This window comes from Plasmodium falciparum, assembly GCF_000002765.6.
Source record: "Plasmodium falciparum 3D7 genome assembly, chromosome: 5".
Taxonomy (NCBI): Eukaryota; Apicomplexa; class Aconoidasida; order Haemosporida; family Plasmodiidae; genus Plasmodium; species Plasmodium falciparum.
The window spans coordinates 630,001-642,500 of record NC_004326.2 but is presented as its reverse complement, the minus strand read 5'-3'; the positions used below and the strand labels follow the sequence as shown (position 1 = coordinate 642,500).

The 12,500-nt window shown below is 20.1% G+C and overlaps 3 protein-coding genes across 3 annotated transcripts in view; 1 reads left to right on the top strand and 2 right to left on the bottom strand.

Annotated features, from left to right (window-relative positions):
- Positions 1 to 1,364, top strand: part of PF3D7_0515500 (amino acid transporter, putative) — a gene marked incomplete at both ends in the record, with an annotated part of 3,549 nt that extends 2,185 nt beyond the window's left edge. Inside the window, 2 exons of the mRNA XM_001351676.1 lie at positions 1 to 724; positions 945 to 1,364. The exon at positions 1 to 724 is cut by the window's left edge and continues 12 nt beyond it. Of these exons, the coding sequence (XP_001351712.1) occupies positions 1 to 724; positions 945 to 1,364 (1,144 nt within the window). The remainder of the gene's footprint in view (positions 725 to 944) is intronic.
- Positions 1,365 to 2,119: 755 nt separating this feature from the next.
- PF3D7_0515400 (conserved protein, unknown function) lies at positions 2,120 to 5,147 on the bottom strand (the record flags this gene model as incomplete). The annotated part of the gene is made up of 6 exons (XM_002808645.1): positions 2,120 to 4,090; positions 4,276 to 4,337; positions 4,550 to 4,680; positions 4,805 to 4,869; positions 4,985 to 5,027; positions 5,134 to 5,147. 6 exons carry the CDS (start codon positions 5,145 to 5,147, stop codon positions 2,120 to 2,122), a joined length of 2,286 nt encoding a protein of 761 aa, XP_002808691.1.
- Positions 5,148 to 7,118: 1,971 nt separating this feature from the next.
- The window catches only part of PF3D7_0515300 (phosphatidylinositol 3-kinase), a gene marked incomplete at both ends in the record, with an annotated part of 6,402 nt that continues 1,020 nt past the window's right edge, over positions 7,119 to 12,500 (bottom strand). The window contains one exon of the mRNA XM_001351674.1: positions 7,119 to 12,500. This exon is cut by the window's right edge and continues 1,020 nt beyond it. Coding sequence (XP_001351710.1) covers positions 7,119 to 12,500 — 5,382 coding nt within the window.

The following is a 12,500-nucleotide window of genomic DNA, read 5'->3' as shown; positions in this document are numbered from 1 at the left end:
TGTAGTAAAATCCACATATATCATCACATTATCGTGTTTTCTTGTTGATATGTTAATTTTTGTTGCTTTTTCAAATATTATTGGAAAATATTTAAAAGATATTAATAGAAATTATAGTTTTTTATTAAAATTAATAAAAAAGAATATATTTTATATACTAATCCCAGTAGGAAATAATTTATATAATAAATTTACATTATTTTTAGGTATATATCTTGGTATAATATTTTTAACATTTCTTTTATTATCAGCATCTAAAAGAATAGATATATTATTTTTATCCATAAATGATATGTACCCCTTAAATTCAAAGAAACATATAACTATAGTATGGATAGTTATTTTTTTTATATATATTAATTATATATTTCTTGATAATGAAATAAGATATATCTTATGTCAATATGTATACCAATTAATTACGTTATTAATTTTATTTTACATTAATTTTAATTTCTTCTGGTTGAGTGGAATTAAAGAAACTGTAAACAAGCTGGGAAAGCTGCCCTTAATCTCTAAATTTTTCTTCACATTCTTAAATGAATTCTCTTTATTATATCTAGAAATTATATATAATGTCAAATATAGAATTTCGTTTTTTTTTATAAGACAGTTTATAAATATATTAATTATACCTCTACTCTCTATGCTTATATCTAGTTACTTATCTAATATGCGAAAAAAGAGGAAAACCAAAGTCAAAAAGGGAATAAAATATATACTGGTAAAAAAAAAAAAAATATATATATATATATATATATATATATATATATATATATATGTGAAAGAGTTTATCCTATACATATAAAATGTATTTTTTTTTAATTAATAAACATGAAAATGTTGAAATGTACATAATGCTGTCTAATATATATATATATATATATATATGTTTATGTATATATTTTTTTTTTTTTTTTTTTTTTTTTTTTTTTTTTTTGTAGCAAAATAGCTACTCCTTAGCCATAGAATATACCAGCAAGAATAAAAACATACAACTAGAATATATACAAAAAATGAAGTACACAAAATGGTTTAATATATATATAATATTTTTTTTGAAATATATTGGTTTGGATATCATTTTAATGTGTATCGTGTATGTAGGAAATAAATTGTGTTCACAAAACGAAATATATTTGAAAAAAAGAAATATTAATATTTTATTAAGTCAATATTTCCTTTTTATCATATTCCTTTTATATGTTTATATTTCCTATATAAATATACCTCTATTGCACATCATAAAAAGGAAACTCTTTTTCAAACCCAATAATTTTAATGTCTTAGATTATCCTGTATCCTTCGAAAAAATAAAACACCAAAAAAAAAATTCCCTCTTTAGTGAATTTATAAATATGTAGCACGTTACATACATATACACACACATATATATATATATATATATATATATATATATATATATATGCTGTTTTGTATTCAATTTTTTATGGACTAGATAAAATACAAATATAAAAACATTTTTATTTTTTACATTTTACTTTTTATATTTTTTTTTGTTGTATTCTTAAAATATACTTATGTTGGTTACATATACATATATATATATATATATGATACATGCATATATTTTTTCTTCTTATACATTTCTCCAAATTATTTATTTTTTTTTTATATCACATTTATACCAAATAATTAATTTTTTAAAACATTTTCTTTCTCTTTAATTTTTGTTATACATTTTTAATGAAAATAAGAAATAATATAAGAACCTCCTCAAAAAAACAAAAAAAAAAAAAAACCCAAAAAAAAAAAAAAAATAAAAAAAATAACATAACATAAACAAAATATAATACAAATAATGTATATAATAAAATATAGCCAACAATAATCATATGCTATATTATATCAAAAAGGAGGAAAATTTAAAAAAACAAAAAAACAAATAAATTTTTACTACATATTTGTATGTAATAGTAAAAATATAATTATCTGAATAGTTAAAGACAACACCGTTAAATAAATAAATAAATAAATATAAATATATATATATATATATATATATATTAATATATATATTATGTGTATATTTATTAGTATGTACACCAAATAAACACATACCAGGAAAACCTTAAATTACATTCAGTACTATATTCATTTAATGAATATAAAACTTTTCAAATATTTTATTTAATAAAGGTTTGTTAACATAATCCTTTTTATTATCATTATAATCTTTCCCCAGATTATGCACATTCACAATATTATTTTGTGAATTTATTAATGGTGTTTTTTTATTTGTATAATTCAAATTGTCTTTTGTATAATAGAATTGTTTGTTATCATAAATGACGTGATCATCCGATATATTATAAATCTTATTATTATAATGATATATTTTCTCATTTTCATTTCTATTATTATTATTATTATTATTGTTTTTACTACTATCATTGTCATTATTTCTCCTATATATATCATAAAATTTATCCCCATTTTTTACATTATATATATTTTTATCAACATAACGCGTATTTTTATTCCCTAATTTTACTTCAGAATAAATTATTCCGTTATCTGGATTTTCATTGTTTAATTTTCCATACAACATATAAACATCACCATCCTTATCAATCATTCTTTCGGTAATATTATCATACTTTGAATTTTTAATCATATTTTTATTTTTTGTATATATAATTTTTTGTTCAGAATTACCTGAATTGTTCAGGTTGTTTTTTTCATTAATAATATTATATGCATGTTTTTTATTATAATTTTTGGTTTTTTCATATCCATAATTTTCCATATTTGGATTAACATTTCCATTAATATTTCCATTAACATTTCCATTAATATTTCCATTAATATTTCCATTAACATTTCGATTAACATTTCGATTAATATTTCCATTAACATTTCCATTAACATTTTCATTAACATTTTCATTAACATTTCCATTTTGAATAGACGATATATTTTTTCTATTTTTTTCATTTGAATGTTTATTATTATTTAATATGATAACGTTTAATGAATTAACATCTTTTTTTAAAGAAGATATATATTTATTGGCTTCTTCATTTTTTAATATTTTCATATAATTATTATTTAAATAAATATTTTTATTGTGATTATTTTGAATACATTTTTCTTCATTATAATTATCACTTATTTCGAATTCTTTTTTAACAATATTATAAAGATTTGTAAATTCTCCATTTTTATTTTCTTCCTTATTATATTTTATATTATTATTTGTATTTAAAATATTATTGTTCTCTTTAACGTTGTTATAATTGTTTTGTATATTAATCATATTTGAGTTTTTCTTGTAATGTTTATTTTTATTATGGTCATGTTCTAAGTTATTCTTCTTATTATTATTATTACTAATATTATTATTATTATTATTATTTTCTTTAATAATTTTTTCTTTTTTGTTATCCTTATTTATAGTTTCATTTAATGTTTCGTTCCCTTTATTTGTATTACTAATAAGATATTCGCCCATGCTGTTTATTTGCGAATCCTTAGATATATGTTGATTTCTTGAAATTTCTTTATTTTGTTTGATAACATTTTCTTTTGTCATGTAAGTATGTGAATTATTGTATAGATAATTATTTATTTTGTTTATATCATATCCTTGATTATTTTTTTCATACAAATAATTGTCATCATGTGTGTTATAATATGTTACATCATAGCTATCTTTTTTATCATCACATGTATCATCAGATTTATTATCATATTTGTTTCCACCTGGGGTTGCGCTTTCACTTTCCCTCAATTTTAATTCTTCTTCTAATACTTGATTTATTTCTTGTCTAATTTTAGCAAAATCTCGTAATGAATTAGGACATAAAGAATCTTTTAAAATGTCGTTTCTTAATTTCGCAGCTAAATCACAATCAAATCCACATTCTTCTAAATCCTTTTTATCTACATTTTCTCTAGCCATAAAACAGCTATATTCTCTTTCTAATTTAATCATTTTAGAAAGTATATCTAGTTTTTCTCTTTTTACTTTGTTTATCCCTCTAGTACGTACCCCTTTATATCCTTCTATTATGGTTTCCATAATTTCTTTGTCAACTGCTTTTGATAACATGACCCTCAATTCTTCCTACAAAAAATAAGAAAATAAAAAAAAAAAATCACATATATGTATATATGTATATATATATATATATATATATATGTACATATTATTTATCTGTTTGCTTTTTTTTTCTCCCTATAAATATCATTGTGAATAAATTTATATACTACGAATCATCAAATCTCAAAACAAAATAACAGTGTTCTTACTTTAATTTTTTGTGAAAACATTTGATCATCATATTCAAGTTCCTTTAATTGGTTTAGATATGCTAGAAAAAAAAAAAAAAAAAAAAAAAAAAAAAAAAAAAAAACATACAGATAAATAATATGTACATATATAATATATACATATATAATATATACATATATAATATATACATATATAATATATACATATATATATTTATGTATGTATGAGGAAAATATATAATATATATTAGTCTTTAAAATAAAATATATATTTAACATTTTACATATTTACCTTGCTGTTGCTCTATGTATGGTTTAAGTTTAACAAAAAATTCATCTACAAAGGAGATGGTTTTTTTAAAACTCTGATTCCATAAGGTCTGAGGTTTGAATGTGCATTCCTTTTCTTCTTCTTCTTGTTTCCTAAAATGGAAAAAAAAAAAAAAACACACACACACACATATATATATATATATATTATATATACTTATGTATGTATTTATTAATATGTGCATATATATATATTTTTTTTTTTTTTTTTTTTTACTGTTTTTCTAAAGAGGCCTTGAGTTGTTTATTCATTTCTTCTTTAATAGCTTTCTGTTGTATTAGCTATAAAGTAATATAAAATAAAATAAGAATGAATATAATGAGATGATACATTGAACAATATATATATGTATATATGTATATAGGTGTATATATTTTTATTTTTTATATAAATTACATTTCTCCATTTTTTACTCCATAGTATATCTTGCTTCTTTTTTCTAATAGGAAAATAAAAAAGGAATAAAAAAAATGTAACACATACATTTCACATAATTTCTATGTTCTTACATTTTTATATTATTATTTTATTTTTTGCTTTTTTACTTAAGAGAACTCATTTTGATATGACAAAAAAAAAAAAATTATAAAATAATAAAATAATAAAATAATAAAATATTAATGAATTTATAAGAATATATCTTTTAAATGTTCATATGTGAACATTTTTTATGATTATTTGGGAACATATCAAGTTTTTTTGTTCTGTCTATATATATATATATATTTATTTATTTATTTATGTCTTTATTTTTTTATTTAAAAACACAAACAACGGTTTGTAAACCTGAATAATTAAAATTGTATATCGTATATAAAAATATGAATTGTAAGAATAAATAAATTTTGTAATATGAAAAAAAAAAAAAAAAAAAAAAAAAAAAAGATAGAAGAAAGGAAGGAAGGAAAAAAAGAGATATTAGAACATAAAAAATGAAAAAGAAAAATATAAAACAGTATAATAGCAAAATATGGTATAAACAAAATAAACAATATTAACAAAATAAAACAATAAAAATATGCACATAAATATATTTATATATATATATATATATATTATTCAGTGAATAAAATATAATGATCACACATATAAACAAGTGTGTATGATAAAATGAGGAAATGTTTCTTTTTTATTATAGAGCTTAAATCTTATTATATAAGATGGTAAAATATAAGTATTAATATATTTTTATAATTCTTTTCTAATTCTTAATAAATTAATTAAAAACTGTTTCTATATACATTTTGGTCATAAATATAAATGTTATTATATTTATGTACACATCTATATAAATATATAAATATATATATATATATATATATATATATATATATACATATTAATTTTTTTTTTTTTTTTTTTTAAATAGAATTTGAATTGTAGTGTGAATGTTTTTTTTTTTTTTTTTTTTTTTTTTTTTTTTTTTTTTTCTTCCCTTTTTTTTTGCAATATATAACTTGTCTATATAATCAATACAACCGTGCATAGTTTATACAGTGAATGGAAAATGTAGGTTAACACAATTTCCTAATTTTTTTTTTTTGATCAATGAAAATATTTTTTTCTATATTTTATAAAAAAGAAAATAATGGTTATGACAATACAGGTTTGTTAATTTTATTTATTTATTTATAGAAAATACAAGGTTGCTATTATTAATATTATATAAACATATCCAAAGTTCAAGTTGAATGAGGAATAGCAAACGTTTTGTTGTGGTGTGCAGATTAATGCATCGTTAATATGTATGAGTATATATATATATATATATATATATTTATTTATTTATTAATTTATATTATATATATTGTTAAAAAAAAAAAAATCAACAGTAATATATATATATATATATATTTATATATTTTTATTTATTTATATGTTTTATATTTTTCTTTGTTTTTATGAACAGAAATTCAGTATATAAGGCATGTTCATCAGAACGCACACATAATGGTTTACTTATATATTGTTATGTATTAATTTTTTTTTTTTTTTTTTTTTTTTTTTTTTTTTTTAATTTCTTGGTGTTTTTAATATGAACATAAATATTACAATATAAAATCAAAAAGAAATGTGTATATGTTTATACATTTCTATTTTTAAATAAACAACTCAATATATATATATATATTTATATATATATGTACAGTTCTTTTTTCTAGGGTTACATGAAACATCAAAAAATAGTTTTATTATTATGAATGAAAGTTAAATTTATTTGGTTAAAAAGCTGGACAAAAAAAAAAAAAAAAAAATACATATATATATATATATATATCATAGAATTATTAAATAAAAATTTAAAATATAAGATTTACAAAACAATTTAATAATTAAGACAAAAAAGCAAGAAAAATGAAGCATTATATTATTTAAAAAGTGCAGTTACAAGATGAACCTTGTTTTTACCCATTAAAAAAAAAAAAATAAAAAAAAAAAAAAAAAAATAAATAAATAAATAAATAAATAAATATATATATATATATATATATATGTGTACACATGTCGCATTTTTTTATTTTTTGTTTGATCATTTCCAATTTAAGGCCCACTCATGCAATTTATCCACAACAACAGGAAATAACGTTTTAACGGATGCATTGATAACACTAAGAAAATAAATTTCTGCTGCTTCATCATTTAAATCAAGTCTAAATTTTTCTTGTACTTTTAAGACACATAACTCTGGACTCATTTTCATATCCTTTAATCCTGCATCACACATTGCATCTAACAAGCTAATAATTAATTGAGAATGGTATCTTAAATATTTATATGCTAGACAACATTTTTTTAAGAATTGTTCATAACCTATACTATGAGCTCCTCCCATAGCTTCAATCATTTCTTTACATAATTTCATAGGTGGAGAAAATGGTTTTGGATCCTCTCCAAATATATAACCAAAGTCGATATGAAAAAAGCGTCCATCTTTTGTTACCATTAAATTATCTAGATGTCTATCTCCTATACCTAATATATAGGTAATAACACTATATCCTGCACAGCTTGATATAAAGTTTTGTAATATTTCTGTATCAAATCCTAAAGGGGAACTTGAACATGTACTATTATCTATAAAATATTGTCTTATTTCTCCTTTATAATTTTTTTTTATTGAAGATATAGATTCTGCATAATCCACAAATTCAATAAAACCATCATCTGTCGATAACGCTAATACTCTATATAGTGTCATTTTTAAATCCAAACCATATCTTTTCCATATATTATCCATAACATAAATTATTTGTATAACTAAATGATCTTGTCTTAAATCATCACCTGCTTTATAGATATACTTTTTTATCGACAGCTGGTAGATTTCGTTATATTTTTTTCTATTCTTTTTTTCATCTTTTGACTTTTTCTCTCCTAACGAGGAAACGCCTGATGGTGCCACAGGTTTATCATGCGACGACATAAGAGTATAATGCGGCGACATAAGTTTATCATGCGATGGCATCATTTTATCATGTGACGGCATCATTTTATCATGCGACGACCTCATTTTATCATGCGACGGCATCAGTTTATCGCCCAAACACGAATTACTAACACATGGAAGGACCTTTTCATTAATCATGTAATCATCCCTTTTATGCTTGTTCATTTTTTTAATATTATGAACAATTTGGTTATTACTATAATACACATGTTGATTTCTATTTAATATATTTTCATTGGACGGAAAGGCTTTTTGAATTGATGTGTTTGGTTTAATTCTTTCAATTTTTTTGTTTTTATAAAAAATATTATTATTTGAACATTTCAAAAAATTATAATGATAATTAAGACTTGTTGTACTTTCAAAAGAATTTTGTAAAGTTTTAATAAATTGCGAGTTATAATATGAATGATATGACTTATCATATGACAAATTGTTTATGATATTATCCTTATTTTGGTCATTTTTATAAAAGGTATGATTATTAATAATTAAATTATTATAATTTTCATTATATAATTTAATTTTTTTTCGAACTAAACAAGCAATAACTATAGGATATAAAGAAGAACGTAATACATATGATTGTTCAGGTAAGAAAGATAATAATTCAATATTAGGATCTATAGGTAAAATTAAAGGTGTTTTTATTTTTTTAATTTTTTGTTTCTGAACAAAATTTATAGAGTCATCTAATATTTCATAATTATTATCTTCATCACTATAAGTAGCATTTAAAAAAAAATCTAAATTATCATTAAATTGTAAAAAATTAGAAAAGAAAGAGTTATCTCTATTTCGTTCAATTTTAACATTTTTAGAATCATCAATATAATGAATCATATCATTAGAATCATTACTTAAATCTGTATTTAATAATTTTTCATCTGAACTTCTTTTATATTGAAAAAAATATAAATCATCTTTTATATCATAATTTATTGTAAGTTCGTTATCTAAATAATAAATAGAATTACATATATCTTTATTACATGTATATATATTTCTACTCTTTTTATTATCGTAAGGATATTCATTAAAGTGTTCATAGGATATATTTTTTACGTACTTATTATATCTTATGTGTTTATTATTATTATTGTCACTATAAAGGTTTTTATTATCATCACTAAAAATATTTTTATTATCGTCACCATAAATATTTTTACTATCGTCACCATAAATATTTTTATTATCATCACCATAAACATTTTTATTATCGTCACAATAAATATTTTTACTATCGTCACCATAAACATTTTTATTATCATCACCATAAACATTTTTATTATCATCACCGTAAACATTTTTACTATCGTCAGTGGATTTACCCATACCAGGGACCATTCCCAGGTAACTAGGTTGACCAATGTTATCACCCCTCATAGGAGTATCCAGCGAATTTTCCCTTTTCATTTTACATATATCCAAAAAATCATAGACATTATGATCAGATATAAAAATATTATTTTTTATAAAGTCTTTGATATTTATATATCCATAATTAGTTCTATAATAAAATAGAAAGTTTCTTAATTTTCTGGTTTTATTTTGTATTCTGTCTGTTTTATTCTTGGCAATTTTTGTTAGATATAATAATTGATTACGGAAACGGTTTTGATTTTTTAAAATATCTAGGATAATTTTATTTTTTCTAATATTAGAAGTCATTAATTTATTAATAAATAATTTATGTATATGTAAATACAATTTGCCTTTAATTTTATCTTTCGCTTCACTTAATAAAAACCAATAAAAATATATGGATAGTTTTTTTGATTTAATACATTTTTGTATTAAAGTATTAATAAATAGATTATCTATATGTTGATAATTAAAAGTTCTTAAACTTTGGACCAATTGAAATAGATATAATTTGATTTCTTCTTTTTTACTATTCTTTATAATATCTATAATATATTTTTTAATAACATAATGATGTAGATGTGAATAAAATAATTCTATACAATTCTCTATACCTGGTTTTGCCCACTTATTTAATAAAATTATGGCTTCTTCTTCTTCTTCTTTATTATTCCAATTAATAGATTTTAGGAATTTTCCTAAGGTCTCTTTTCTATTTAATAATTGAAATCTGAATCTCCATATACAATTTTTTTCATACTCATTCATTTTAATAAGTGGAATGGTAAGAATAGTATTTAATGTTTTAATCTCGTTTATAGTTGGTGATAACATAGAGATATATTCAATTTTATCTTTTGACAAAAAATCAAAAGGATAATCATCATATCTATTTTTATTTGTTATATTTATATTCTTACTAATACGATTTGTATAGTTACTTATATGTTCAAATATATCGTTCAACTTTTTTGTACTTTTTCCAATTTCTTCCTTCAAAAAAAAATGGTTACTCCCTATTTTGTTCTTATATACCAAGGTATTCCTTTCATCATATAATTTGTATTTTTTTACACAACCATTTTTTTTTTTATTTCTATTTAGATGGAATTTTTTTCTGTTATTACATCTTATGTTTTTCCTATTATACGTTCGTATGTTTTTCCTATTATACGTTCGTATGTTTTTCCTATTATACGTTCGTATGTTTTTCCTATTATACGTTCGTATGTTTTTACTATTATATGTTCGTATGTTTTTACTATTATATGTTCGTATGTTTTTACTATTATATGTTCTTGTATTCCTTTTCGAATCGACGCAGATATATTTTTGTTCCGTCTTCATTTTTATATTCATTTTTGTAATTTTTTTATTATATATATAAACATTTTTATGTTCCTCTTTATATATTTCCTTAGAACATGTATTTATTGATTTACCCAATTTAGAATTATAATATGAATTTAATAGTAAGTTACCATCCTTATTTTTTGTAACATCTTTATTAATAATATACATCTGAAGGGAATTTTCATCTTTTATATTATTTACCTCTGTATTGTTTACCATTTTTTTATTTGTTAAATGACTATATAAAGAAGAAGGATACTTATCAAAATGGTAATCATTTTTATTATTTTTTATATTATGTTGTTCATTGTAAAACAAATTTTTTTTTTTTTTTTTTTTTATATTTTTTATATTTTTCATATTTTCTTTTTTTTTGTGATTATTGAAACATGTGATGGATTCCTCTAGATTACCTACATAATCAAAGGAATTAAAAAACCAATCATACTTATTATTATTACAAATATGATTATATTTCACATTTTCATTTTGATTATTGGAAATTACATCAAATAAATTATCATGTAATGTAGACATATCTTTTTTATGTTCATTATAATATATTAATTCTTTATTAAAATTAAGGAAATTCAAAATCATGTATCCTTCAATTTTTTTTTTTTTTAAAAATTTATAAAGTTTATATTTTTCTATAATTTTTTTGCATACATTATAATTTTTACATGAATAATATGTAAAACATTTGAATTTATTTTTATCAATGTATTTGTAAGTTTTATTACACCTTATATTGTCTAATATGTTCATGTTAATAATTCTTTTCTTTATGGATTGGAGATTTGTATTATTCGTACTATGAGGAACATTATAGTTTTCCATATTACCATAGGTACCACACATATAAATATTATCTGAATGGTTATCACATTGAATATTATTTTTATTATTATCATCATCATCATTTTTATTATCATCATCATCATTTTTATTATCATCATCATTTTTATTATCATCATCATCATTTTTATTATCATCATCATTTTTATTATTATCATCATCATTTTTGTTATCATCATCATTTTTATTATCATCATCATTTTTATTTTTATTATTCTCCTCATTTTTGTTCACACACAACTCTTGTTGTTTATATTTGTTAAACATTCGTCTTCTCTCCAATAAAAAATAATTTACAGACGATATATATTTTTCAATATAATTACATTTATATAATTCTTTATAAAATGTTTCATCTTTCCCATGATTAAAATTCAAATGTGTATATTTTATATGATGCTCTTCTTTTTGTTCCCCCGTCATCTTGATATGTTTATGCTGCCCGGATAATTCACCCTTGTAATATTTACTATTATATGTATCAAGTATATCATCACAATAATTTTTACACATATCAATTTTCTTTTTCTTTTTATATGTCTTATAATTGTAACGACTGGATTTGTGCACCCCAAAGGTTTTTTCCATATTTAATTTTTTGTTACATTTTTCCCTTTGTTTGTGACCCTTGAAATAAAACAATTTTATGAGATCATGATAAGCACAATTTTTTTTAAGAAATTTGTATATTTTTTTCTTGATATTGTTTGGATTGTTATCATATGAAAAGGTTATTTTATTTTTCAAGGCTTCAAAAATAATTTGTTTAATTTTTTTATTTTTGTTCACATGATAAAGTTTGCATATTTGAATTCCTTGATTTAAAACACCATCTTTCGAAAATAATTTATTATATGAATAATATGTTATTTTATGAACACCTACATT